Source organism: Semicossyphus pulcher, unplaced genomic scaffold (assembly GCF_022749685.1).
Source record: "Semicossyphus pulcher isolate SPU_LCO1_2020_fin unplaced genomic scaffold, fSemPul1.0.p SCAF_7, whole genome shotgun sequence".
NCBI lineage: Eukaryota > Metazoa > Chordata > Actinopteri > Labriformes > Labridae > Semicossyphus > Semicossyphus pulcher.
In genome coordinates this window covers 5029726-5057566 of record NW_027211748.1, presented here as the reverse complement: position 1 = coordinate 5057566, position 27841 = coordinate 5029726, and the positions used below count along the sequence as shown (strand labels likewise).

Here is a 27841-nt window from a genome sequence, read left to right as displayed (position 1 = left end):
TCCAGTTTATAATCTGTTGTTGATTTACTTCCTGCTATTTTTCTTACTACTACTTATCTTATATTATAATGTCCGTGTAACTGATGGTCATCATTTAGCAGTACCACTCAAACAGCAAATGAGTCTTTGTTTGACTTCTCACACGCCGACACTTGCTGAAAGTAGGTCAAACCACATGTTAGTGGCTGAAGTAGCCAAAACAGGTTTTATGAATGCAGATTGTCCAAACGGATAAAGATGGGAGGCAAGTTCTTGCAAGTGCAGGAAAACGTGACTGAAATGCTCTAAGCCAGGGGATTACGAAAACAAAGTCACAGTCTCGTTTAACTTGTCTTCTTTTGCACTTTGTGATTGCTGTCAGAACCAATTTAACTGTTTTAATAAATACATTAGCTACTCTTTTTCTCTTTTAGGTCTTTTCTTTGACCCCAAAACATTTCTTTCCCCGTCTTTTAAGCGGACCAAATCATCTTCTCCTGCCCATCCTGACTCCTCAATGACACTGCGGCTGCATAGGAGCATCCTCCCATCAAGAGGAAATAATCTTGATTGCTTGTGCAACTTTTTTATTCACATTCAGTCTGACATATTTGGTAACTTTTGAACTTTCCCTCAAGAAATCATAAAAACAGCTCTCGGGTTTGAACATTGTTTGACTGAGCAGCATGAGTTATGAGCGGGCCACTGCTTTTTCAGAGGTTAAAGAATACATCAATGTGTTTTGTAAATAATGCAGATGAGTTTGAATTTGCCTAAGCACGGGTCTCATGTGATTACTGTCAAGCTGCAAACCATGCAGGGGAAAGTAATACAAACATTGTTGCAAGGTGGCTGCAAAACATTACCGAGGTTCGGTCACTAGATGTCCTCATACAGTCAGTGAACATCACTGACAGGAAACAGCTGTGTGGATTAGTTCAGTCCACAGGAGGGCAAAGCATTGTTATGAATGCGTGAAGGCCTCCTGCTTTATTTCTGACACCTTCAAAAACACACAAAAATTAAGCTAAGCCTCCTTTGTGTGTGTGTTTTAGAGAGATGAGGAGTGAGTGTGGTCAGAGTGCAGCTGGTTGTTGACTGTTGTTGACTCGGGGTGTTTCAGTCAGCATCACATCTGTCCTCCTCCTCCTCCATCATGTCGAGTCTGATTCAGCACTTCAACACCTACACACAGAACCAGGAATAGACTCAGGACTCACAGTGAGACAGGAGAGGAGGAAAAACAACTGCTGCATGCCCGAGACCACCTTGTCCCATCGCATCTCGTCTGCATGTGCGCTGGTGTAATGGTTTCAACTGGGGGGGATCGTTCGCCTATGGGTGATGTGTCAGACGTTATTGTGTAAGCCTCATTGCACATGGAGGTCTGATGGGTGCAGCTGATATGGATCCCCGCTTCTACACACATTGTTATCATGTGCCTCGATCTTGTTTCACATCATGTTCGCATCCAGTGTGTGTCCCAGGTGTCAGGTTTGCTCCATCTCTACACACACACCTGAGGCAAGATGATAGGACCTGTCCTGAAAGCATCAGAATCGAGGTTTATTGCCAACATACAAGGAATTTCTCTTGGTGTTAGAACCATAATTGCAATAAAATACATATAAATATATTGGAATATTATAAAGTATGTACAATATGTGTGTTTGATGAATGAAAAGAGCTTCAAAGTTAGCACAGGGGTGCGTAAGGTGTTGCAAAATCAGTGTGCAATGTTCAATGCACAGATATTCTTAATGCACATACAGGGCCTTATACATGTATTCACCCCCTTTGACTTTCACACCTTCACCAGTGTTACAACGCTGAATTCAGGCAGACTTTTTGGGAGGGTTTTACCGTTTATTAACATACAAACACAGTCCAAAAAGCAGGGATCTCCTGGATGAACGTTGTTGGTTGCACCTGATCCAAGTTAGGGACGCACTCAAAGCTCCCACCCTAAATTGTACACTATTTTCTGTTGGCCCATTACATACAACCCCATATAAGATCAATATTAATTTGCAGTAACATCATAACATAAGTTCAAAGAGGGTGAATACTTACGGCACTACAGGCGCACAAACAGACACATTAGCCTCCAAACACCTGAGGCATGTGCATGGGTTACACTTTGCTGCCCTTTACATTTTATTTGCATTCCCCTCCGCTGCCCAGAGCCTCCCCCCCTCTCGCGCCAGCTCACTCCAAAGCGTGAATTCACTCCACAACGTCCCCCCTCCTCCCGCCCCCACCCGCCGCTCCGCTCAGCTCAGCGCGCTCCGCTCATTTGGACTCAGTTTCCGCGAGCGACACAATGGGAAGACACGTTACTGACCGTGATCATTGCGAGCAGCGCAGCGTGAGAGCACGTTAAGAGAGCATTCAGTGGGTGAGTAGCTGTGTTTTTTTAATGGGAGAAGCTCGTTAAATCAGTGAAATTTGAAGCAGCATGAAGGCAGCTGGTTGTGAGGAAGCAGGCAGTGGATGCGCGCTGGATCCAGAACCAGCGACAGGATGAACTGAGACACATTACGCGCGAGAGGTTGCCACGGGCGAGCACTGGGTTTGACCTCTGTGGACATTTCTGGGACAAACAACTCGGTGAGGATGTCTCAATGAAGAATGTGACTGAACATGACTCTCTGCAAACGGGGTGGATGAAGCCCGCGGCGGTGTCATGCGTCTTGCCCCGCAGCCCAGCGCGCAACCCTTGCGGCTCATAGTTCTGCTGCTCCTCGTCGCCACGCGCGTGAGCACATCCCCGGTGCTCTCCACGGGCTGCCCGGACAGGTGCGTGTGTGATGACCAGCTGGTGGTTCAGTGCGCCGGGCAGCACCTGACCACCTTCCCGGTCAACTTGCCTCTGGCCACGCGGCAGCTCATCATCTCCAACAACCGCATCGTGGAGCTGCCGCCGCTCGCGCTCAACTACCTCTCCGATCTGGTGTACCTGGACTGCAGCAACAACTCCCTGACCGAGATATCCGAGTCCACGTTTGGGAATCTACGGAAGCTGGCCTACCTGGACCTCTCCTTCAACACTCTGACCCGGATCGAGGACAGGACGTTCGGGCCATTGACGAGCCTGGTGATGCTGAGGATGACGGACAACCCGGGGCTCTCGGAGATCCACCCGGACGCCTTTGTGGAGAACGCGGCCTTGCAGGTGCTGGATGTGGGTCGGAACAACCTGACGGTCCTGAACATCACCTCCCTGATCGCGCTGCCCGCCCTGCGCTCCGTGGGGCTCAGCGGGAACCCGTGGAGCTGCGAGTGCGACAACGAGGACCTGTGTCTGTGGGTGCACCTGGAGGGCTTCAAGTTCCAAGGTTTTAATCTCTTTTATTCTAATGTCATCACAGCGTGACCTTTACTGAGGCTTTCTCATTAGAGTCAAGTTAGAAGGCTTCAGAGAGCCAATCACCTTTGCTCCAGTGATTAATTATTAGATAAAGCTTGCTTATGTAAACTTTTGACATTTGCTGGGGGCTGCCTGCATCCCATAAAAGATGACAGCCCCTTTAATACAAGAAATACAGCTGTCGTGTTTTTAAACTTTCGATTAATTTTTCCCTGTAGCATACACAGAGGCATGTAGAGATGTTGTGATACCATGGTTTCCTTACCGATACCTTGACCTGAGTATCGGCCATTAGTGAGACACCTCTCCAATACCGTTTAAAACACATTTGGTGGAAAAACCCTGATTGTTGACAGTTTGCTTGCTTTGACTAACATCACTTTCTGCACTGTTGTTTACTGCTATCGTCACATAATAAATTATTGGGAGGCTTGTATACTCAGGTATTGGATCAGTGCATTGATTGACATACTTTGTGATATCACATATAAGGCTGCATCAGAGGCCGATAACGATACTGGTGTTGGAATGAGAACAACTCCATTTGTATGAACATCGTGTACACAAATTATGCAAACATGAGTACACAAAACAAACAAACAAAGGAGTACAAGGCTATCTCAGTAAAGATACTGCTAATATTGGTTGTTCGCAATCATAGAAAATTTGCCTGATCACAGGCATGTCATAGGCCTATAAATCTTAATTGTACACTAAGCTGAGCGTCTATCCTCTCAATCTCTGCCCTCTGAATATAGAACTGCATATCTAGAGTCATATTCTGTAGTCTATACACGATATAAGCAGGTCTGCTGCTCGAGTATTGCCCTTTAATGTTTCACCTTTAGCATTGTTTACATTATTGATAACTAACATTAATACACATCAACCAGTAAAGCCGCTTCCATCATTTAAGCTGCATAAGATCTAAAGCATTGGGTGTGTTGGCAGAGGACGATTTCAAACGCATGGCAGTGCACAGTAGAAAAAAGAGAAGTGCAAATCAAATCTTAGGCCGTCATTGTTGATTATATCTGAAAGGTAATGTAGCCCCAGGGATGGGAATTGAATTACTTTGTTCCCAGTAGGAGCTGTAAGTGTTTTACACTAATTGGGAATGTCTACAAAATAGAGAGTTAGCACCTCACAGCTGGAAGGTTCCTGGTTCGAATCTTGCTTCTGACGTAGTGGGCCTTTCTGTGTGGAGTTTGCATGTTCTCCCCACGCATGCGTGGGTTCCCTCTGGGTACTCACAGTCCAAACACATGCTCGTTAGGTTCATTAGCGTGAAAGGTTGTCTGTCTCTATGTGTCAGCCCTGTGATTGACTGGTGATCAGTCCAGGGTGTAACCCCGCCTCTTGCCCAATGACAGCTCGGATTGGCCCCAGCCCCCCCCCCCCCCCGTGACCCTGAACAGGATAGACGGCATAGATAATGGATGGATGGCACTTTATATAAGGTTTCCAAACTGTGACTAGTTATGAACAATACCATGCACGTAACAGATTTTTGTCTGGTTTGATGCTAAACTGCATTCCTCATTGCCTCTGTGCTTTAAATCAGCGCTGCCAGGTTGTGAAACATTCCTTCTCAGGCCCGTTTAACCTGTTACGGGATAAAAACTAGGCCTCAATGCCTCCCACTCTCTACATAATGTTTATGTTTCTGAATAAAGATACAGGGAACATTTTGTGTTGATCTTGGTGACCCCTGTGGAGAAAAAACTATGCGTCTTATTTTTTTGCTGAACGAAAAAAAAATCCTCCCGCTGCCTTTGAACCGTCAAATGTCTCACTCACTGTGAAAGTGTTAAAAAAAAAAAGGCTGTTAATGAAGTAATTGCTTCTTGACCTGGTGTCAGCAGTAACAGACGTAAATAAAGAATAACTATATAGAAATATATTCTAGCTCATAAAAAAGACATCAGCATTAATTCCAGTCTGTTTCATAACCAGCTAATCGTCCTCAGGAGCTTTAAATAAATGACTGAATATCAGCAGCACTGAAATAATAAAGATCTAATAGATGATTTTCGTCATGATATTGCATCAAGATTACATCATAACCCACCTTCAGGGCTTCATCATGGCACTTTATATTTGCTCCCTGATACATTTTCAATTAAATTAGCATGAACTAGTTAACACAGAACCACTGGAGCCTTCAGGGCTGTTTGCCTCGAAGGAAGGAGTGACTCCGTGCTAACATCTTTTCCAGCACATGCAGAGGCCTCGCTGATGGAATTCCTGCACATCATGTTACTTAAAAACACCATGTCATGTGTGCACAGCTGATCGTATCACGCCATCATCTCACACTCATGTTAGCTGTGGCAGAGCAAAGTATGCAGCTGTATGTTTACCATCATGCGCTCCTGCAAAGTCCGCAAAGTTCAGCCCCTTTCTCGGCTTTCAGCACGATGAGATGCAGGTGACAGCCGTGCAGCTTGACAGCACTCAGACTATCAAATGACAAAAGGGGTGAAAGAGGATCGGAGGCAGATCGGGAAGCCGTTTGAACTGCGTTCAGCTCTGCAGTTTCGGAGCGAAATAAGAGGGTCTTTTATCTTGAAATGACCAATCAATCCCCTTTTAATCCAGCCTTTCAGGATACTGTGCAGCAAATGTGATTAATGCATCATAGCTGCACCATCAAATATCGATCCCCTCCTTTTGTTTTATTACTGTCAGGCTGATGGATGCATCTGATATTCAACAATCTTTCTTACTTTGAGTTAATGTGCTCATGTTCTGGTGTGGATGTGTCACTATGCAAAAGGGCAGCAGCTATTTATAGTGAGTCTTACTGAGCAAGAAGCCAGTCATAACTCCAACACCACAGCTATAATACACCCGCCACGCTTCCTGAAAAAGGCATCCCCTGCTCCTCTATCTCCCACACACACGCACACACACACAATCGCACACATGCTATAGTAAACCATGGTCCCTGTGCAGCTTAGGCCAAATCCATAACAAGTCCTGCAAGAGCTGTCCTATTTTCCTGCTGCTTTGTCTAGTTTAATTTGGAGAGGAGCCTCTTCAAGTGACAGCTGCCAGCAAGAGAGAAGGCGGACACATACATACATATACTCACAGACACACACACACACACACACACACGCACACACGCACACACACACACAAACAAACACACACACTTCCTCTGTTATGTGTACACACAGTCTGTCCATCTCTTTTAAGCAGACAGCTCAGGAAACACCTCAAACTATCTCAAACTTCTGTTGTCGAGGAAAGCACGAAGAAAGGCATTATATTCACCATATTCACACGGCGGCCATTTTCCTATGACATCACGCTCAAGGTGGGAAGCTCAAATGATGCTATCATGTCGTACGGCTGTGTTCCAGATAGCAAATCTCATAAATGAAGAGAATTATAAATCATTATCATTTCATGGAAGGTGAAAACCCTGCGGGACATCGGGCCATGTGTCAAAAACAACATATTTATTAAGATGTAGACTTGAGACTTGGTGACTTGGACTCGAGTTGACTCAAGTCACTGTTTTGATGACTTGCGACTTGACTTGACAAAAATAAATGACTTGAGACTCGACTTGGACTTGTAAGTTAATGACCTGAGACTTGACTTGAGGCACAATGACTCGGATGACTTGCGTGTGTTCATAAGTTTGAATGTTAGCTGCTCAATATAAAATGATTTTGTGATGAAATGATTAGTTTCTGTCTAACTATCCAGTATGTACGCAGCGCAAACTGGGAATCATGATTTGACGACTCAAAAAGCTACCCGGTATTTCATTGTCATGATTGAATGGCTGGCTGTCAGTTAAACTCCTCGCTATGGCAACACGATACCTGATGTTTTTTCCCCAAAGAGAAGCCTCATCAGTCTTACTCATTACTACACAATACGGTCTCAGAGCAGACCATCATCATGGCTGCGTCTGTGCCAGATAATACAGATACAATTCATTGTCATACTTTTTGAACACCTTATATAAGTTGGCCAATAATATCATTATTAGACGGGCAACTAATACCTTGTCTTTTCTCTGTCTATTAAGACCGGATACTACAGGTAAGAGTGCTGGATCTTGGGTGGAAAAAAGTGACTTGACTTGGGACTTGGATTGGCATAACCTGTAACTTGCCTTCACTTGACTTGCCCAAGAAAAAGTTACTCAAAACTTGATTGAGACTTGGACCAAATGACTTGAGACTTACTTGGGACTTGAGCAAAGACGACTTGGTCACAACACTGATATTTACTAGCTAATGGTACAAAACAGCTAACGTTAGAATTCGACGTCTAAACTGACAGAACTATTTGATAGACATTCAAATAGTTAAGATAGAATAAAGACATTAATTCCTAGCTAACGGTAATGACAACGAAATAACTACGTTAGTTAGGAATTGAATGCTAACGTTAATAGTTGTGACTAAGCAGATTTTTGCTAACAACATATCAGTCATGTTGTTAACCTTAAACAATGGCATATTTTTTAGTTCATTACCGCTTGTTAGCTTACATCCTGAGTATGATTTAACGCCTCTCCTTTAGTATGATATTACACTACAAATAGGTAGCACTATCAAACAGTAATAAGCTAGGAACCATGGCTAACCGGTTAGCAACCATTAGCCACCAACTCTGTTGTTATAATTTATGGTATTGCCTGATTTGCATCAGGATTTTCACTGTCAATACTCTTTTCCTTTGCTGATCAATCAAGACGCTGTGAAATGATCAAATGTTTTTTTTGGTGAGTAGCCTACAACATTATAACAGCATTTGACCTTCCCACCCCTGGGGTGACATCAAAGGAAAATGGCTGCCATGTGAATATGGTGAATTGACACACACAATACATACAATTAGGCATACATACAAATGTATTTCATTATTTATTCAATTTGTAAAGGGACCATCTAATATGTTGAACATAAATGTTACTATTTGGTACATTGCTCCAGAGTTAGCTTGAAGCTAAGTATCTGCAGTCCCTTGGGAGGTCACAATTTAAACATCCAGATAGAGATAGTTATAAAACAACACTGTCTTTGGGTAGCTGACTACCCAAATACAGGATATAGAATAATCAGTTAAGGAAGATATTCTTGTGGATTTTATAGACTTCCAAGTGAAAGTTACCATGGTGACGTAATGGAGGTAGGACCAAACCATTTAAATGTTGTGCGTAAGAGAAATCCCAAATTCCCAAGGTCAAAAGATAATGCTTCTCCAGAATCCTGCACCGATGATATTGCATATTTTTTTAAAATTCACAATATTTGAGGTGTGTCGTTACAAAGACTCCAGGGGTTTAATGACTGTTTCACCAACTTGACCCTTACATGTGATACAATAAGAGAAAAGGATTGTAGCATGCATTAATGTTTTGTTAACATCCAAAGAAAGACAGGTTCGAATATGACTAAAATATGTCGTTAGTATTAAACACATTTTTAAACATCTTTCTTAAAATTAATGTTTGGACTCATTACTACAGCAAGATGTTTAAACTCACTAATTATGTAAATCTGTCAAATGAATGACAAATGAACATTCACTGATTCATGCACAGAGACACTTAAACACACTTAAGCACACTTTTAGTGCTTGAGGAAGGGGAACAGATGATAACATTTTACAGTCCACTGTGTTTTAGGCTGCGAGCTCTGTCTCCAAAGTCTTGTTATCTTGCGTCTGGGTCTCACCTGGTTCATGCAACATGGCTTCGCTTGTCTCCTCGGTTTAGGAAACACATCAATAGCGAACGAGTGGGCAAGGAAGAGAGAGAGAGAGAAAGAGAGAGAGGAAGCTTCAGGAAGGAACCAACAGATTCTCCTCTGTCTCGCCTTCCTGGCTAGATTAGCACTCTCCCTCAGCTGTTATATAAGGAGAGCATCTAGAAATAGAGCAGAGTGTGGATGGGGGAAGGAGGGAGGGGAAGCCCTCTGCTTTGATGCAAGTCCCCTTAGGGGGGAGGAGGGGGGTGAAGCCAGAAGGGTTTCCTCCCTGGCTGTCAGGCAAAACCTCATGTACACGTGCACGCACACATAAGCAGACTCTGCAAAGACAGAGATAAAGGATGGGAAAGTTAAGTCTTGTGGAGGGTGTTTGCGCATGTTAAGAGGGAGTGTGCATGTGTGTTTGTGTGTATGCATGGATGGTTTTGTTTGTTGTAGCCCGAGTGTAACATCATATTGTGTTAACAGTGCACAGCAGCAGCCTTTGAGAGGATCAGAGTATACGCTTTGAATTCTCTGAGCGAGATGGAGAGAGAGGAGCTGACGGGCCTCGTGTTCAGATCTGTCAGCCTCAGAAGAGCTTCTCTGAGGATAAGAACGGAGATTTGTGCACCGAGTGAATAAAATATTAGGAGAACTCACATTTCAGTCATGCTATGAAATTAATTTGTCAAGCGGTTTGATTGAAAGCTAAAGTATGATCTCTTTCACCCTCCATCAAATCACACCTCCCACCAGCCTGAGTCAGTTATAACACCTTCATGTGTTGCTACTGAGAATGCATGAAACTAGTGAGCAAGCAGAAGAGTTTAAATAGTTAGCTGAAAGTGATGGTTTAAATAGTAAGCTAAATAAGGAGTAACATATGATCATCCAAAATGAATGAATAAACAGTTAATGTTATCATGTAATTGATAGCTAAACAAGACAAATGGTTAGCTGGAAAAAAAGAAAGAAAGCAATAAACATTTCAAACAATTAGCTAAAATGAAAAATAGGAACTAGTTACTGCAGCAAAAGGTAATGGAAATATAAATTGGTATTTAAATGTAAGAGATAAACATTTAAATTGTTATGCTGAATTTAACTCATGAACCATAAGCTTTACTATAATAATACATGATCTGAGTAAAATTGTTAATTTTGCAAAGAAATTAATGATGAACAGTTGCAATGATTAGCTAAAAAATAGTGCATAACCTGGTGATACATAAGTACAGTCTATGGTTTAAAAGTTTGCTAAAAGTAACAGATAAATAGTTTAAAGGGTTTGTTAAACATATCAAATAATCAGTCAAAATGAATAGACAAGCAGGTGAAACAGTTGCTAAAGCTAAGATGGCAATATGGTTGAAATTATTAGCTTAAAGTAAAAGAGAAACAGTTTAAATATTAAATTATTGGGAAAAACTGCTAGCTTAAGGTACTTGAATTATTAAAATCACAAACTAATGGATCAACAGATAAAATGATTAGCTAAAACTAATGCATAGCCAGGAGTTAGCTAAAAATGCTAAAATTATGAAAAAGTAACATAAATAGCTAGGTAAGAGGGGATAAACATTTGAACAGCTAAAATAAATAGACAAAGGTGAAATAGCTGTAGCTAAATGAAATGGATAGCATATGATTTAAATTGTAAGAGTGAAACAGTTGAAATAGAAGAAATAAATAGACAAACAGCTAGCATAAAGGTAATGATAAATGCTAAATGGTTTAGTTACCAAATAATGGCTCAACAAGTTAAATCTGTAGCTAAAACTTATTTATAACCAGGTCTTAGCTAAATTATGATACATTATACAGTCAATGGTTAAAATAGTTAACTAAAGTAACAGAAGGTTTAGACAGTTAGTATAAAAATTATTAAATTAATTATTAGCAAAAACAAATGGACAAACAGGTGAAATAGCTGTGGCCAACAGTAATTTATATTTTGTTGACATTGTGTTAGCTAAGGGTGAAAGATGTGAAAACAGTTGAAATATGCTATAATATTGCAGCTATACCACATTTATAACCAGGTGTTAGCTTACATGATACAGTATAGAGAGTTGAGTTAGTATAAAAGCTCATTACCACTAAATGCTTTAGTTAGCACAGAAATAATGGCTCAGCAGTTCAAATCTGTAGCACAAACACAGTTATAACCATGTGCTAGCTAAAATGATATATAATATAGTCTATGGATAGAATAGTTAGCTAAAAGTAAAAAATGCACAAACGCTAAATGCCTTATTTAGCAAGGAAATGATGGCCCAACACTTTAAATCTGTAGCTAAAACGAATTGATAACCAGGTGTTAGCTTAATCTACGGTTAAAATTGTTAGCTAAAACAAAGTAACAGAAAGATGGTTTATATGTAGCATAAACATTTTATGGGCAAACAGGTGAAACCATTCCTGTAGCTAAGGGTATTGACAATAGCTGAAATTGTTAGCTAAAAGCAAAACACAACAGTAGAAATATTGAGCTGACATAAATGGATAAGCAGTTGGCTTAAAGTAATACAAGAATGTTAATTTTAAACCGATAGGCAGCAGCAGTTGAAATGAATTGCTGAAACTCATGGATTACCAGGGGTCCGTTTCACAAAGCAGGTTCAACAAACTCTGAGTCTAACCCTGAACTCTGAGTTGATCTACTCTGAGATAGGAAACTCAGAGTTTTCGGTTCCAGAACAGCTGATCAGAGTTAGTTCAATCAACTCTGAGTAGGTTCAGCCAGAGTTAAGTGCGTGCACGCTGACTATCAAAAGCCAGCATTAATGGAGCCCCGATACCACGATTCACCATGGCAACGGTACACAAAAAGAGGTCCTCCTACGTCACACCAGTGGAGCTCGAAATCCTCATGCGCACGTTCAGCGAATACGAGCATGTTTTTAGAAAAATAAAGTAACACGGCTGCAGCTGCAAAAGAGAGAGAAGCGGCGTGGGAAGAAACTGCTGCTCCAGTAAATTTGCAAGTTTGAACTGGTCTATTTATTTAATACTTAATCACGACCGGAAGCTAAAATTTATATTAATTTAGGAGCAATCCAGAGAAAAACATACGTGGAAGCAATTAAAAAAAAAATTCCAGAACATCATTCAAACGTGCGGCTCAGGCAGAACAGGCTCATGGCTGAACCTCACTTCAGTCATATTTTAAATATTAAACAGATTAAATATCATTCAGTGGCTGTTTTAAAGTGCATTAGCTTTATCCCATGATGCTGACTTCACATACATTATAATTTATGTTGATTAAACTGAATTGTGTTAGTTTAAAAACAAATCCAATAACTTATTAAACGTCTTATTTGAGTGCTCTCGGCAGTAGTGGTGGAAAAATCAAAAAGTTATGACTTTGACACAGATTTGTCTTTTGATTTTTTTTATCATAATTATGAAAGACTTTTTCAAAGGGGTCAGAGCAGCACAGAGACGCAACATTTCTTTTTTTAAAATTTGTAACCGCTTAAACACGCGTGAGACGGGCTGAATAAATGAGGAAGTCGAATGAGAGTTTTTTGTATTCTAGAGGGAGGAGACGGAACGAAACTCTGAGTTTCCTGAAGAAAACCTGCTCCCGACCAGGTTTGGTTCATAGAGTCTGTTACTACAGTAACTGACCGAGAGCTTAAGTTACCTCTCTCTGTGAAACAGGCTAGAGTTACCCCTCTTTCTCTGGTTTGAGTTACCTCCCTTTGTGAAACGGAAAACTCAGAGTTTCCCTCATTTCAGGGTTAACAGACTCAGAGTTTTCAATAAACCTGCTTTGTGAAACGGACCCCAGGTGTTAGCTAAAGTGATACGTGGTTTAAGTAGTAATAGGCAGTGAAAAAACTAGCTTGAAGTAGGTTAATGGATTAACTGTGTCACTATAAGTGGGTTGTGGGATTACAAACTTAACCAAACCTAAACACTGACATTAGATAAAAAATGTAAGATTAGCCTTGTACACTTTTTGTTGTATGTCTTATTATCCACTTTGATTTGAATGAAATTGATTGAGAACATGACGGATGGACATTGAAAGTCATTAAAAGTTTGAGACCCAATGATTTAAATGATTTTTTTTTTTGTACAATTAGAGTTGCCTCTTACGTCTTTCCAAAAAAAGAAGCCAAATAAAATTAATGAATTATCTGTCATAGTTTTAAACTATGTAACATAATATACAATACCACACAAAAATTCTGAGATCCGCCACCGTCCCCAAAATATCTTGCAGGGTGCAGAAAACCAAAGCAGCACGTCTCTATGAATATATTACATTTTTTCCCAGAATCATTAGGTGTAGATTTTCACAAACCACATTTTTATACCAGAATATTCCAGCTAAATGAGAATGTGCATTCTGAGGCTGTTGCTGCTGAAGCAGGGGTACAGAAAACTATTCCACGTGCACAAACCTAAAGTCCTTTGATCTCTCCCAGTGGGAATTCCCCCCTAGCAGTAAATCTTTGAAAATACAGAAGCCAATTAAAAACATTGGCGGTATGGAGACGGCAACACTCTTGTTGTGTTTCTGCTCACAGTAAGGAAAGACTCAGCCAGGCTGCAGGATTATTTTCTAAAAAGCCTCTCTTGTCGGCTGCTGCAGAGCTCAACAGCCGTCATGTGGAGTATTTAATTTTGACTGATAGGCCTTTTAAAAATGTATCCGTCCACTGTAGTTTCTTAAAGAGAAGAAATTCTACGTTTTCATTAGGATTTGAGGATTTCAGTAAGGTCTTAGTCGTAGTCATATCCCTCGCCTGATGATGAGAAACCTTATTATCTGGTTTCAGGCAGACACAAAGGCCCGAGTCACTCTCTAATCCTGAGAGGGAGAAAAGATTTTGAATAATTCATCCATGACTTTTTTCTTTTTAAAAAAATGTTATTTAATGCTACATCAACTCAAGACTGTAGTACACATAGAAGCCCGCAGTTTACAGGCTGGCAAACAGGCAACATCGTTATGCAAGAGCCGTTATCTGCATTTGAGTCTGTCATCTGTGAACCTGAATATATTATGTCTTCGGCTCAGTTTGTAGCCAATTACAAATGTTCTGCAAAACGATAAAAGTAATATGCTTGAAATATTAAACAGGCTGCTCTGTTTAATAGCTTATGTAAAATATTTTCCTTGAGCTAAGCTACTTTTTTATGGCTCTCAAAACATCAAAGAATCCTTAAATCATATTATAACTATGTGCCAAGGCTTCGTCTCTGTTCGGTGTATGTAAATAAAGTAACTTGAAGCAGATCAGCAGGTAAACGTCAGCTTTAGTCAGCTTGACAGGGTCCTACGTGAACACTTTATGTTAATACAAAGTTAAAACAGTATTAGTCAATTTACATGAAAGACGTCTGTGTTTCTGATTTTGTCCTTGGTTTAATCGCTGGTTTGACGAGGGCATGGCACAGTTAGAGAAAGCTGAGGTCATGCACTTCTGTGCATGCAGAGTTCATCAGCCGTCAGACTGTATCATACCGTCAAACTTCATTTAACAGCCAGGGTTTTTTTTCGCTTCAGGCTGTGAACTCAGCCTGCCTTTATTTGGGACAGCCGTCTGTATGAGACGGGTCTCTAATTATTTTTGCATCAAGCTAAATTTCTTTGGCCTTCATCCTGATCATCATGCTGGATGCTGTGATCGCATGCTGTGTATCCACTTGCACATTAAGCTCCATCTGATCGTTTACCTTCTTTCTTCCTCCACTACGCAGTCTGGCCTTGTTATCGTCCTGCTTCTCCTGATGTTTCTTCTGATCAAACTTGACAACTTAAAGCATTCTGGTCCCACTGTTTACTCTGTGCCACTGTAAATGTGACACGTGACATTAAATGGCGTTTATTTGTCAAATGTGCAGCCACACTCAGCTAGTAAAAGGGACTCTGCGTTGAAATAAATAAATGTATTTTCTGCAAGTTGGACAGTGTGCGGGAGTTTACATGCATGTTATGAGTTGTTGCCATTTAGATGGTTGTGGTTCTGCAGGATGTAGCAGTGAAAGCTTTGGTGACCTCTGTTATTGTTCACCATTTTGTCCCCTTGAAACCAACATACAACATTTACATTTGATTATTGCCCAAACCATGAGCTTTCCCAAATCCTAACCAAGTAGTTTTGGCGCATCATCCTATCCAAACTGCGTCCATTTCATAAAACAAAACAAAAGGATTGCAACGATATTTGTTCAAACAATAAATAAAATTGAGATTGCAAACCAACGTTTTAGGGGCTTTAAAATTGATTACGTTTTTTAATCGGCTATAGCGTCAGTATTTAACAAAATTGTGTTCGATTCATGTCATGCAAAATGTTTGTGTTTTAAGATAATACTTTAGTTACTTAATTTGTGTTGAAACACAAATTAATTGAAATTTGTGCTAGCTAGCGTAGCAGCCTACTGCTGTGTCGCACATTTTAAAGCTCTGATTGGTCGTAGCGTCCACAGGAATTTTGGTTTGCAACTGTTGAAACACACGTTAGAAATGTGTTATGAACTGAGATCCATCCACCCATTATGTATACTGCCTATCCTGATCAGGGTCGCGGGGGGTCTGGAGCCTATCCCAGCTGTCATTGGGTGAGAGGCGGGGTACACCGTGGACTGATCACCAGTCAATCACAGGGCTGACACATAGAGACAGACAACCTTTCACGCTCACAGGCAATTGAGAGTCACCAATTAACGAGTATGTGTTTGCCTTTGGGAGGAAGCTGGAGTATCCACGCATGCACAGGGAGAACATGCAAACTCCACACAGAAAGGCCCACTCTCGTCCGAACTGGATTTGAGCTAGGAACCTTCTAGCTGTGAGGCGACAGCGCTAACCACCGCACCACAGTGCAGCCCAGAACTGAGATGTTTCAGATAAATACAGATTTTCAAAGGCCAAGCTTAGTTTAAAAGCCTCCTGGAGTTTTTATATATGAAAGAAGATAGAAAATACATTATATTTCCAAACCAAGCATGTTGATGTATTCTATTGTCCTTGATTAATCCTCATTATCCTTCTTTGTGTGTGTGTGTGTGTGTGTGTGTGTGACAGATGAGGGCCAGACGGTGTGCGGCTCTCCCACTGACATGCAGGGTCGTCGTCTGGGCGAGGTTGGCATCCAGCTACGGACGTTATGTCACCAGACTCTGGGCTCCTGGGACTATCTTTTCTTTGTTGTCATCGGCTTTGTCATCTTCGCTGCCGGCACGGTGTCGGCCTGGGTCATGGGCGTCATCATGGTGCTCTATGAGCGCTACATCAAGAAGAAAGACGAACAGCTGGATGTGGACGACGAGGAGGAGACCATCGAGACGGGCCGCACCTCGCGTGCCAGGAGTGACCAGGGGAACGGGAACTTGAAAACGTCACATACTGTTTGAAAGATTTATTCACACTCTGCACGCCATGGATTCCTACAGTGCCTCCTGTCAACTTCCAGGACTGTCTGTGAAGTCTAATCACACTCCTGTCACACTGAGTCTGTTTAACAGGCTCGACTCTGGAGGGGAGAGGATTCAACAGAAGTGAGGCGTGTCATTCCTCTGATTTGAAGTGTGCTTTCAGGTAACACACACTCGGGCTGCCGTTGTGGACGTCCCCAGCCCTTTATTACTGACCATGTATGCAGATTTTTGACTTTACTATATGGTTTATAACTTTCTAATGTTTGACCTGGGATGAGGTCATTTGGGGTGACAAAGGCTACACTAGCCAAGTTGGAAGCAGCTTGTTTTTATTAGCATAATATTAGCACATTGTCATTCTGGCTTCTGTTACAGTATCAATTGTCACATCTGCCATCTTAGCAAATATCCCATATTTACTACGCTTCCTGACGTTCTTGTCTAGAGTTAGATGAGAAGATTTATACCACTCACATATCTGTCTGTTTAATATGAAGCTACAGCCAGAAGCAGCTTAGCATAAAAACTACAAGCAGTGAGAAACAACCAGCCTGGTTGAGAGATGACGAAATCCACCTACCGGCCAAGTGATATCTTGAAAATTAGAGTAAGGTAGTTGAACATTTTGGGAAATGTACTTGATTGCTGTCTTACCGAGAGTTAAAGTAGTCGATGGATTTTGAAGCTACAGAGTCTGTTAGCTTAACTTCGCACAAACACAGGGTAAACAGCTAGCCTGGTTACGTCCAAGGGTAACAAAATCCACCAATCAGCATATCTAAAGCTCCCTTATTATATGCTTAATTAATATTCACAATCCCATTGTATTTAAACAACAGTTTTTGAGGTAATGTAGCGGAGAATGTCTAGGAGCAGTAATTTACCAGAGTCTTTCTGTATCGTTCGGCAGCTTCTCTCAGCCAAGAAATAGTCCGGCACCAAACCTAGCTTTAAACAATGAAATGTCATTGTTGCTCTTCGGTTTCTGTGCAGATTACACAATTAAGATAGGTGTTAAAAAGTTTCACTCGTTTGGTAGAGCAGACGTCCATAGAGGCTACAGACCGGAACGCAGGGGCCGCAGGCTTGACTCCCGCCTTTGGCTCTTTGCTACATGTCCTTCCTCAGTCTCTTCTCCCAATATTTCCTGTCTCTCTTCAGCTGTTCTATAAATAAATAATAAATAATCTTAACAAAAAGGTTTAAAAGGTGCTGGTGTTCCAGTGTGGTTAGCTTTAAACAGAGTGAGGCAAGCTGTTTCCTCTAGTCTCAAGTCTTTATGCTAAATTAGGCTAACTAGCTGCTGACTTAGCTTTTTATTAAACAGAAAGATATGAGAGTTTTGTCAACCATTTCATCGAACTCAAAGAGAATATTTCAAGAAATGTAAAAGTATTTTATCCTTAAGCTAACATTGGGGTCCAGCTTAGACCAACAATGAAGCAGCAGTACTCAGACCATCAGCAAGCTAATGCTAGGCTAAACTGTTTTTGAAAGGGGGAAACCTTTCATAGTATACTGAAAAATAATTGTTTAATGACACACCTAATTTTAGCCTGAGTTACAACATCCATTCGACACCACTGTTACATTTTGTGATAATAAACTATTTTCCTATATTTAGACATGTTTTCTCAGTAAACAAAACAGAATTTGAGCTATTGGGAGGCAGATATACAATATATGTCTACCTTTATTGTTATAAAATGTATAAATACACTAGTTACTAATTTATATGACTATAACTATTTATGGTTCCTACTACAATAGCATTGTTTGCACACAAAACACTCACCAGTGGACCTCCATAATGGAAACAAGCACAGTAAGAGAATTGTGACTCACAGCCTCTAAATTTAAAGTGGTGTGGTCGTTCTGCTTAAAGTGAGAGGATTAGATGCACTCATACAATGCATTTATTCCAGTGCAGATGACTAAACACTTGTGTATATGCAGCTGTATGTTTTGTACTGATAGTTCACCTCCCTCGTCTATAAGCCCAGAAACAAACTGCAGTCCAGGGTTTGTGTTGGAGATGTGTTTGTGAAGTTGCGAGCCGGCTGCTGAGGACTGTTTTGGCAGCGAGCCCCGCTGGGTGTCGAGTAAACAGCAGAGTGTGATAATTGATTTCTACTTCATCCTGTCATTGTCGGGGAACTGGTTTGAGTGCAGTGTCCTCTCTGTTTCTGCATGCACTGTTGATGCACCAAAAAGCCTTATGTGGTGTGGACGAATAAAAACATCAACATACTATATAATAATTTTAAACATATATTTAAAAATACCCATGTTCCTTATTTCTAAGGTAGTAAGTTACACTTTTAATTTACCCTTTGGATTAAGTGAATTTTACTCCAGCAATAGGAGAGCAGTTGTGTAAGGAAAAATAGCAACATTTTTTAAGATTTTTTAAAGTTTTTTACAGTATAGTTATAGATATCAGTCTGTACCACTCAATGACTGTATATAAAAATGGACAACGTGACTTCAGCTCCTCTCATCGTAAAAAAAATAAATAAGTCAAATTACCCCTGCAGCAGGCACTGCCATCTTGCACATTTGGAGACAAGAGTCTGGGCAGTAGAGGCCTGCTGGTGGAGCCGTGTTATTGACGTCCATCCGCTAACCAAAACAGACATTGAACTTGTAGAAAAAAAGGTGAAGATCCCTCATGTCGATACATTGAACAGCAGAGCCGCTTATTGTGTGGGACGGAAGCAGGTAGTAACACTTAAGGAAACTTCAATGACTGTAGTGATTGTTTTAGTTACGTCTTCTCTCACGGTCCTTCGTCTACTCTGCTAATCCGGAACAGATTGGCTGCAGGAGCCATATTTGTCAACAGAGCTGTCAATCATGACATTACACCCCCTTATTTTTAGCATCAAATAACTTATTATTATATTATTATTATTATTAATTAAAAATAAACTTGTCAGAAAAATAAACACTTGGACATAAATCAGCATGATAAGAACTAACTATAATGACAGAAACCATGTTTGAGAAAAATGTATTTGGCGTGTATTTTGATTTTATAGTTTGACTCATGTCCCATCTGTTAACATGGAGGAGGCGGGCTTTATGACCTATACTGCAGCCAGTCAGCAGGGGGCGATAGAGAGGGTTTGGCTTCACTTTTAGGGAGCTGTCATGTCGTCCATCTTTTTATACAGTCTGTGTTGCCACATCATTGGCATTGACTGTTATAAACTTGGAAAGGAGCGGAAATTAACCAAATCCTTGTTGGACTAGGGAAGTGTTTAGGACACTTGCTGTCCTGTGTGTGTGTGCTTTAGCTGTGCAATAAGTTTTAGGGACCTGAGAGGGGGAGGGTATCCTGTCACTGTTTTCCCCCCATTGTATGTTGTTATTTTACAGGTTTCAACTTGTGAGTTACTGTACTGATTGTGATTTCTTGCAACACATTGAGAGAAGCACAGGTGTAGATAATTAAATGAATGATGGTTGAATTCCATTTAGCTGCTCCAGTTTCAGGGTCTTGCGTTGAGCATGCTGGCTTTCTGTCACGATGGACACATAAATAAACCAGAGCCATTTATATTGTTTTTAAGAATACCTCTGCTTTTTCTACAATGACAAGTTAAATGCATATTAGAAAAACACCCACTATGTTGGAATCATATGACTTTTAATTACTAACTGTAGGACTGTCCAACTGTGTGACTATAAGGGCACAAAGGGTGACAAAGAGGCGGTTCTACCAAATGTTTTTAAGAGGAAATGGATTATCATCATGTGGGAGTAGTTATTTAGTTACTCTGCTCTTTGACTTTGCACAATGTGTCGTCTTTCTCTAATGTGTTCTGCAATACTACTGAGAAACCTTTCTTCACACATTTGCTGGCACTCGCATGTGCGTATTGTTGGGTGTTGGCCAAAATGAGCTACAAACACAAAGTTATTGTTTGAACTGAAGAGCAAAAAGCATCATTAAAGTACAATATACAACAAAGCTACATACGGATGCTATTAAAGTGTTAGCTGCAACGTTTATTTCCTGTTTGGATTGTTATAGACCTTCATAACTTCCATAGCATGAAAGGCACAGGTTAGTTACATTAAAGACGGCTGCATTCCATTTAGGTTTTCAGGTTTCAGGGAACCTAAGATCTTATGCATGATTTATTATATTAATTACTTTTGCTTTGAGCTTTTAGTGAGGAATGTTATACACTATATAGCGGACTCAAAGTATCCCATAATGCAGGGAGGAGGTTTAGCTAAGTAGAGCAGATGCCCCATATACACTAGCCCCTTATCCACTGCCAGTTCAAGGCGGGATTATTACGTCTCTGTTACGTCTTCCATGTAGAACGCATGGAGGTGGAATGGTTGGGCGTAGTCGTTCAACCTCTGAGCCGGCGTCAGCGGTAGTGACAGATGCGTAACAAAGGCAAAACAGCATCAGCATGAACAGCAGAGCCAGCAAGGCGGTACAGCGCTGCGTGTGTGTATGTGAAGCACGTGCTGTTTGTTTACACGTACGTACACAAGTTTTGCTTCCACAACGCCACATCGGGATATAAAAACACACACTGGGGCAGGTCAGGTTGCTTGGCCCAGTGTAAAATGATAAAGGCAGCATAAAGGTGGAGCTTCGTTACGCCGCTGTGGCCTAACCGCAGTGTAAAAAGGGCTACAGACTACAGGCCTCGATGTACTGATCGCAGGTTCGACTCCCAATCTGTGATCATTTGGTGCATGCAATCCCCCGCTCTGTCCTCCCCACATTTCCTGTCTCTCTTCAGCTGTCCTATCTAATGAAGGTAAAAGCCAAAAAAATTATGTTTAAAAAAAAATTAATTCCACAATGCATCCTTAAGTGGTGTACAACTGTTGGTCACTAGCCCAGCACTTTATACCATCATGCATTGAGCTGAAAGGGAAAAAAAAACAGATGATGTAATTATTGGCGAAGAGAAAATGCCCCAAGTCTTGCCCAGAAGTGTTTTTCATTTAGCTGACGAGTTCACTTTAAAGTCCTCTAGATAGAACTGCCTTTATAGTGAGCAGTGAGGAGCGGACACAACCTATAACCTTCAGTGCAATAAAGGCACACGTGTAGTTAATAACATTAATGAGGATTGTATTCCTCCACCTAGGTGCTCATGTTTCAGGGCCCCTCATGCATTGTTAATGTCATGAAATACATCAGTGCTTCTCTAAAATTGAACATTCAACATTATAAGTTGGAGTGGTTAGAGAAAATGTTTATTAAGTCTCTGTTGAAATATTAGTTTCATAACACAACAGATATACAACACACTTGAATCGTGTGTTTGTTAGCGCTCCCTCGTCATATAAAGGATCGATCTTGCCCTGTGGCAGTATGCAGCACTATTCATGTACCAACCTAAACAAACATACTCAAACGTCACTGGATGCCAAAAGAGTCAATCTAATCTAGTGACCCATGTGCTGTACCTGTAAGCTGCTGCTAAAGCACTATGCAGAGATGCCTCTGAACATTTGAACCCTGGGTTGCTGGTTGCTCTCGTGGCTCTGTGTGTAATACTTGCATGAGGTCTTTCAGTATATACAAACTGCATTGCATAATGTTCATGTCAACTGGAGTCTGTGTATTAAATTAATTTATATCCACATACATTACAAGCATATAGTCTGAACTGTGAGGGTGTTTTGAATTCTGCTAAGTGCACTGATGAAGCCACGTGACGCCACAGGCAGGGGTGAGGGTGCGGTCTGGAAATAGGCCAGCCTGCTCTAATTCAGCACAGTGACACAGATGAAACGACAAGGTATACCCACATGTCTCTTTATTTAGTTATTCTTAAGATTCATGTACATACTTGCTATTCTCGTGTACAGCACACAAAGCAAACACCAGGCTCTGAAAGCTCTCAGTATTGACAGTTTTTCGCTCCATGTGGGCACTTGGAGGTACTTTACACAAGCTGAATATGGCGAGCTTCAATGACATACTAAGTGGATGAGATGAAATCCAATATTCTGCACTTTTTACGCCCCCACACTGCAATCTCAGACCATATTTAGAGGCACATGTATGCATGTGCTCTGACACACAGAGACAAAAGCATCAGTTCTCCCTCCATCATCGACTCCAACACGAATAACCTCTGAGAATAATGTACTGTGGAAAAGAAGTGCTCTTCTCTCTCTGATGCTACATTACTGACTGTAACCAGAACAGAGTCTTCCCACATCAGCAATACAACAAAATCGACTATTTGAGTTTTGTTATTTTTTTTTAGAAATGTGCTTTTTAGTTTTCTTGCTGAAAAAGCGAAGAGAAGATAGATACCACCTTCATGCCTGCCTGTTAAATATGAAGCTAAAGGCAGCAGTTGTTAGCTTAGCTTAGCATATAGACAAGAAACAGGGGGAAACGACTAGCCTGACTTTCCAACGTTTAAAAAAAAATCCTACCAGCATCTGGTAAGCTCATTAATTAACATTAATCAGTACAAAAAGCCGTGTGTAAACAACAACAACTTTTGGTAACCCAAGGGAACTACCTGACTATTGATTTTGCTGGAAGCATCAACAGTGGCAGCATATCTAGGGCCAGTAGTAGCTCAGTTCATCGGCCCCTCAGAGGTGGACGTAGCCTCTTGGTTTAAAAACTGAATCCAATGTGAAAAGAAACCTGCATTCTTTTCACAGGCCAGCAGGGGGCAACTCCACTGGTTGCAATAAGATGTCAGATTATACAAACCAAAAAATGACACTCCTACTCTGTTGATTTATTACTTCTGTAAACATTTACTTAACAAGTACATGGTCTCAATTGCTAGTTTCGAGTCTTCTTCACTATAGCACAAAGTTAATTTTGTGAGTAATGGTTCCATTCAGAGTAAAAAGGTGTGGTTACCTGTGATGTACAATTAGCTACCACAAAAGCCTGTTAAGCAGGATAGCAACACCTATCCACTCTCTTGTCCAAATATGGTTACTTCTGGCTGCAAAAAAACTTGATGTCTGCAGCCAAAATACTTGAGGCTTTAAAACAGTAGTTCCAAAAGCAAAGGGGGACTTCAATAGGCTAGGTTCACTTTTTATATACAGTCTATGATAGAGGCCTGGCTTGGAGACCTGAGAGTGGCTAGTTGAACTTCAGCAAGGACCTGTCATATGAAGTGTGGACTGGTTACTACCTTGGTAACCTGAAGTTGCTTTTGAGCAAGCCACCAAACCCCTAATAGTTTTCGAGTGATGCTACTTTGAGTTTTATGTGGAAAAAAGATATAGAAATAAGATGTCTTTTTTTAACATTTGGAGGGAGCCATGGTAACCGTTTCCTCATGCGTCCAGTCCTTACGCTAAGCTAAGCTACCAGGCATAACAGTGCAGACAAGTAACAATCTTTGCATAAAGCTCCTGCCAAGCAATACGCGAATGTTGATTTAAGCGACTACTTATATTTACTCTTCCCCAGTGTCAGAATCAAATAGAAAATGTTTGCATAGTATAATTTTAATAATGGAACAAAAACGTAAGTATTGCATGTACACAACTATCAACTTTCACTCTGATTTTTAAAAATTAGATGTCATTTTTTTATGTTAGAACAGAGCAAGGCTAACTTGCATCCAGTCCTTATGCTAAGCTAAGATAACAGGTTACTGTAGCTTCAGCATACAGACATTAGAGTGGGTACAATCTCCTCATAGAACTCTTTCTCTCATGAAAGCAAATGAGCTTATTTCCCAGAATGTTGAACTATTGCTTTAAAGTCAGCCATGTACTTACCTTTCCCAAGTGTCAGAATCCTGAATATAAAAATGTATGCGCTCACTAATTTGAATAAAACAACAAAAAAGAATGTCCATGGCATGTACACGACTTTTATCTTTCACTTTTAATTCTGTAGAGAAATGTCTTTTTTATTGTCTTGACAAACCTCGGCCAACCTGCTTCCATTTCCTTATGCTACGCTAAGCTAACAGTCCACTGACTGTAGCTTTAGCGTACTAACTCTTGTCGAGAGAGCAAATAAGTGTATATTCTCCTGGAGGCTGAACTTTTGCTTTAAATTGACACGAGTGGTACTGATGGGGACATTGTAGTGCTTGAGATTGGATGTTTGCTTTCATTTGTGTACCTCAACGTTCGTCAGGCCGAGGTGTAGTTGTCAGGATGTGCTTGAGGACAGAGATGCACTCAGCTGGCTGTGGTCACATCAATAGCACAGCTGTGACTCAAAGTCAGTTCAGTGAATAGACGAGGAAATGCATCTCACACAGCGACTGAATGCAGGAGCTCCTGCAGGCTCGCTCCCGCCTCTGGTGGTGTAACTCGTGCTTTTTGCACCATTGTGTGCATCCACTGAGCTGAAGGCTAACTGGCCAGTTCAAAACGCCTGCAGATGGTCGATGTGACATCAAGTAAGATTGTCTCTAACCGACCGTAATAGCCCTCTGACACATCTACTTACAAATACCCTCACTCATACACAAACACACACACAAATAGGAAGAAAATCCTTTAGTCACGGCGCAGTGGGATGACTTACACCAAAGTTGAAAATGAGGATATATTTCCAGAGTGCTGCTGCTTGGAAACTGGGGGCTTATTTTCACTTATTTCAACAAAATTACATCATTAATCACTGCCACATAAGGACGACAGCAAAAAATTACTCTGCCAAATCCAAGCGCCCATACTGCTGAGGTTCTGCTAAGCTGGAAAATAAAATGAAGGAACTGCTGCTTATATTAAGTTACATATATATCTAATGCTTACAGTTGTAAACATACAAACAGTGTAAAATAAGTGCTTCTGTTTTGTTCTTTCTTTCTTTTGCTCTGATTATTTGTCACTGCATTATCCGACCGCACTGAAAAGCACAGAAAGATGGACATGAATTTGCAATATGCATGTTTTTATTCCAGGTTAGGAATGACTTTTCTCCAGTTTAATTTCCCTCACTTTCTCCGTCATTATCAGAAACTGTTTGTCAGCTGGGATTTATTTTAACTGAATGAAATAATTGTATTCAATCCTCTGTTACATACTGTATGTTTTCTATGGGACTGCATATTGATACTCAGCCCCTGCCTCCTCTTGGCAGAGACGAGGTTGGTCCTACTGCTGTTACATATCTGCACACAGGCTCAGGGGCCTGCCAACTCTGTATCCTTCCCCAGCAATAAAAGGTCATTTGAGAGGAGTTGGTGTGTCGTTTTGTGCGTCACAGTTCTGCCTGGAGAAGTGTTTTTTTTTTATTTGTCTTGTCTGACCTCTTCATGCTCTTTGAGTCTACTTCCCCCCTTCTTTTGCTCTCTGGGTATTTTGAGGTGAAACTAGTGTCTAATTAGCATCCTATTCAAAAGCCTGCATGTCCTACACTGAGGCCTCGTAAGCTCGCAGACATAGCTGCACAAACAGCGAGCACATGCACACACACTCACAGCTGGACATGTGTTGTATTGAATGCTAGTGTATTCTTGGTCTCCAGACAGGTCCACAATTATGATAATCCAGTGGAGATGGCTGCAGAAGAGAGATAACAACGTGCTTACTCAGACTAAGCTCCAACTCAAAAGCAGCACAATGATGTTTCAAAGTGAGACAGGGAATCTGCAAATTGGTCTGTGGTATTTTTGCACTTTCCTTTGACTCACTCTATTCCTCTTATCTCCTGTATGTCTCTCTTTATCCCTACCATGCTTTATTTATCTTGTCTAAAGATATTTTTGCCCATAAATCCTGTATTCGCACCTGTCAGTCTCCCAATCTTTATTCCTCTTGTTTTCATAACTGAGTAGACATTTTGGGAAATATTTACTTTCTTGCCTACATTTTAATGAGGAGATTCCTATCAATTCATACAAGTGGTAAGTTTAAAGCTACAGTCGGCAAATTAGCATATTAGCATAAAGACTAAAAAAAGCCTTAATTGGCTGATTTTGAAGGGAACAAAATGTCGACCAGCCGCTATAAAACCCACCAATTCACTTATTATTATATCTTGTTTTATAAGCAATTCAACAGCCAGAGCTTAAAACATGTTTTGCAACAACTTATGTATTAGACATTTTCTTGGACAATCATTGTAGTCGCGGCTAAAAACTCAGTATGGCACTTAGGAAGCCCGTTTGCGCTACTTGGTTAAAAAGGTCCTGTAAGTCATTATATTGAGATACTAACTGATTATTTAGAGATACTAAGTCAAAATATTGAGATAGTAAGTCATACTGAGATATAAGTCAAAATACTGAGATACTAAGTCGAAATATTGAGAAAGTATCTCAGTATAATGACTTACATTACCTTTTTTTTAATCCAAGTTGCAGAAACGGAACGGAACATTAAACACACAAGATATAGTGTATTGATTAGTTACCTTCAGAGAGGCTTGTAGTTTTTTACAGTCTTTAAGTTAAGCTAGGCTAGCCTGCTGCTAGCTCGTACAGACATGGTTATATCTCTTTGCTATACAAAAGCCTAAACGTAAAAACGTCTAGTTGTGGTTTTAAGTGGTGTTTTTGTTCCACAATATTTCCTGGCTGGGAGAAGTTGATAGAAACAAGCTGAGACTCCAGGAAGTCCACGCTTCTGACAAATTAATTCCCAAATTGTATTTTTAATGCATTGGATTTAGTTCAAATTAAATAAGTTAATTATTGATCTTTAGGGCTGCTGGTAGACAGACTGTTACCTTTGGACAAAGCCAGACTAGCTGTTTCCCTCTTCTTTAAGCTAATCTAACCTTTCGCTAACTCTAGCTACATGAGCTACATCTTGTTTATTTATATCAAAGCCAAGTGTTCCAAGTATAAAATCATTAAAATATTTTACAATGGGGTGTGTGCCATACTATTTCTTGGCTGGGAGTAGATGTTGAGCAGGAACTGTAGGAAGTTGCTGCGCCAGCCGAGATATTATCCTACATTATTTCCTAAATTGTGGTTTTGTAACTTTAGATTATTATACAGATTCATTTTTTGAAAAATGAGCTTTTAAAGTGCTTTTTGGTGGGTTTGTTTACCTTTGGACTGAGCCAGGCTTGCTGTTTACTCATTTCCAGTCTTGCTCAGCTAAGCTAAGTGGCTGCTGTCTGTAGCTTCATGTAAAGTGTACAAACGTTCGTCAAGAAAGCAAATACGTTAATTCCCCTACATATTGAACTACTCTTCTCTATTTCTACTTACATCCTTTGTTTTTCTTCCTCTATTTGACAGCCTTTGTGTCAGCCTCTGCCTCATGTTTCATTTAAATATTGATAAGCTTTCAGCCACAAACAGAAACTTAAGACCTGATTAACACAAAGCACACCACCGTTACCCTTTAGCTCTTTTGTTCACCTTACCTCCTCACATCCTACGTTTTCCACAAAACACAGCCCACGCTGGTTTAA

General features: G+C 40.7%; 1 protein-coding gene across 1 annotated transcript; it reads left to right on the top strand.

The window, feature by feature from the left end:
- Window positions 1–2327: 2327 nt before the first annotated feature.
- LOC138612181 (leucine-rich repeat-containing protein 52-like) lies at window positions 2328–16475 on the top strand. The gene is made up of 2 exons (XM_069685494.1): window positions 2328–3317; window positions 16124–16475. Exons 1-2 carry the CDS (start codon window positions 2666–2668, stop codon window positions 16450–16452), a joined length of 981 nt encoding a protein of 326 aa, XP_069541595.1. The 5' UTR covers window positions 2328–2665; the 3' UTR covers window positions 16453–16475.
- The last annotated feature ends 11366 nt before the right edge of the window (window positions 16476–27841 follow it).

Excerpts from the sequence above, each read along its gene's own strand:
- LOC138612181 (XM_069685494.1), top strand. The coding sequence starts at position 2,666 with ATGCGTCTTGCCCCGCAGCCCAGCGCGCAACCCTTGCGGCTCATAGTT. Across the intron at positions 3,318-16,123 it reads GGAGGGCTTCAAGTTCCAAG|ATGAGGGCCAGACGGTGTGC; the intron begins GTTTTAATCTCT and ends TGTGTGTGACAG.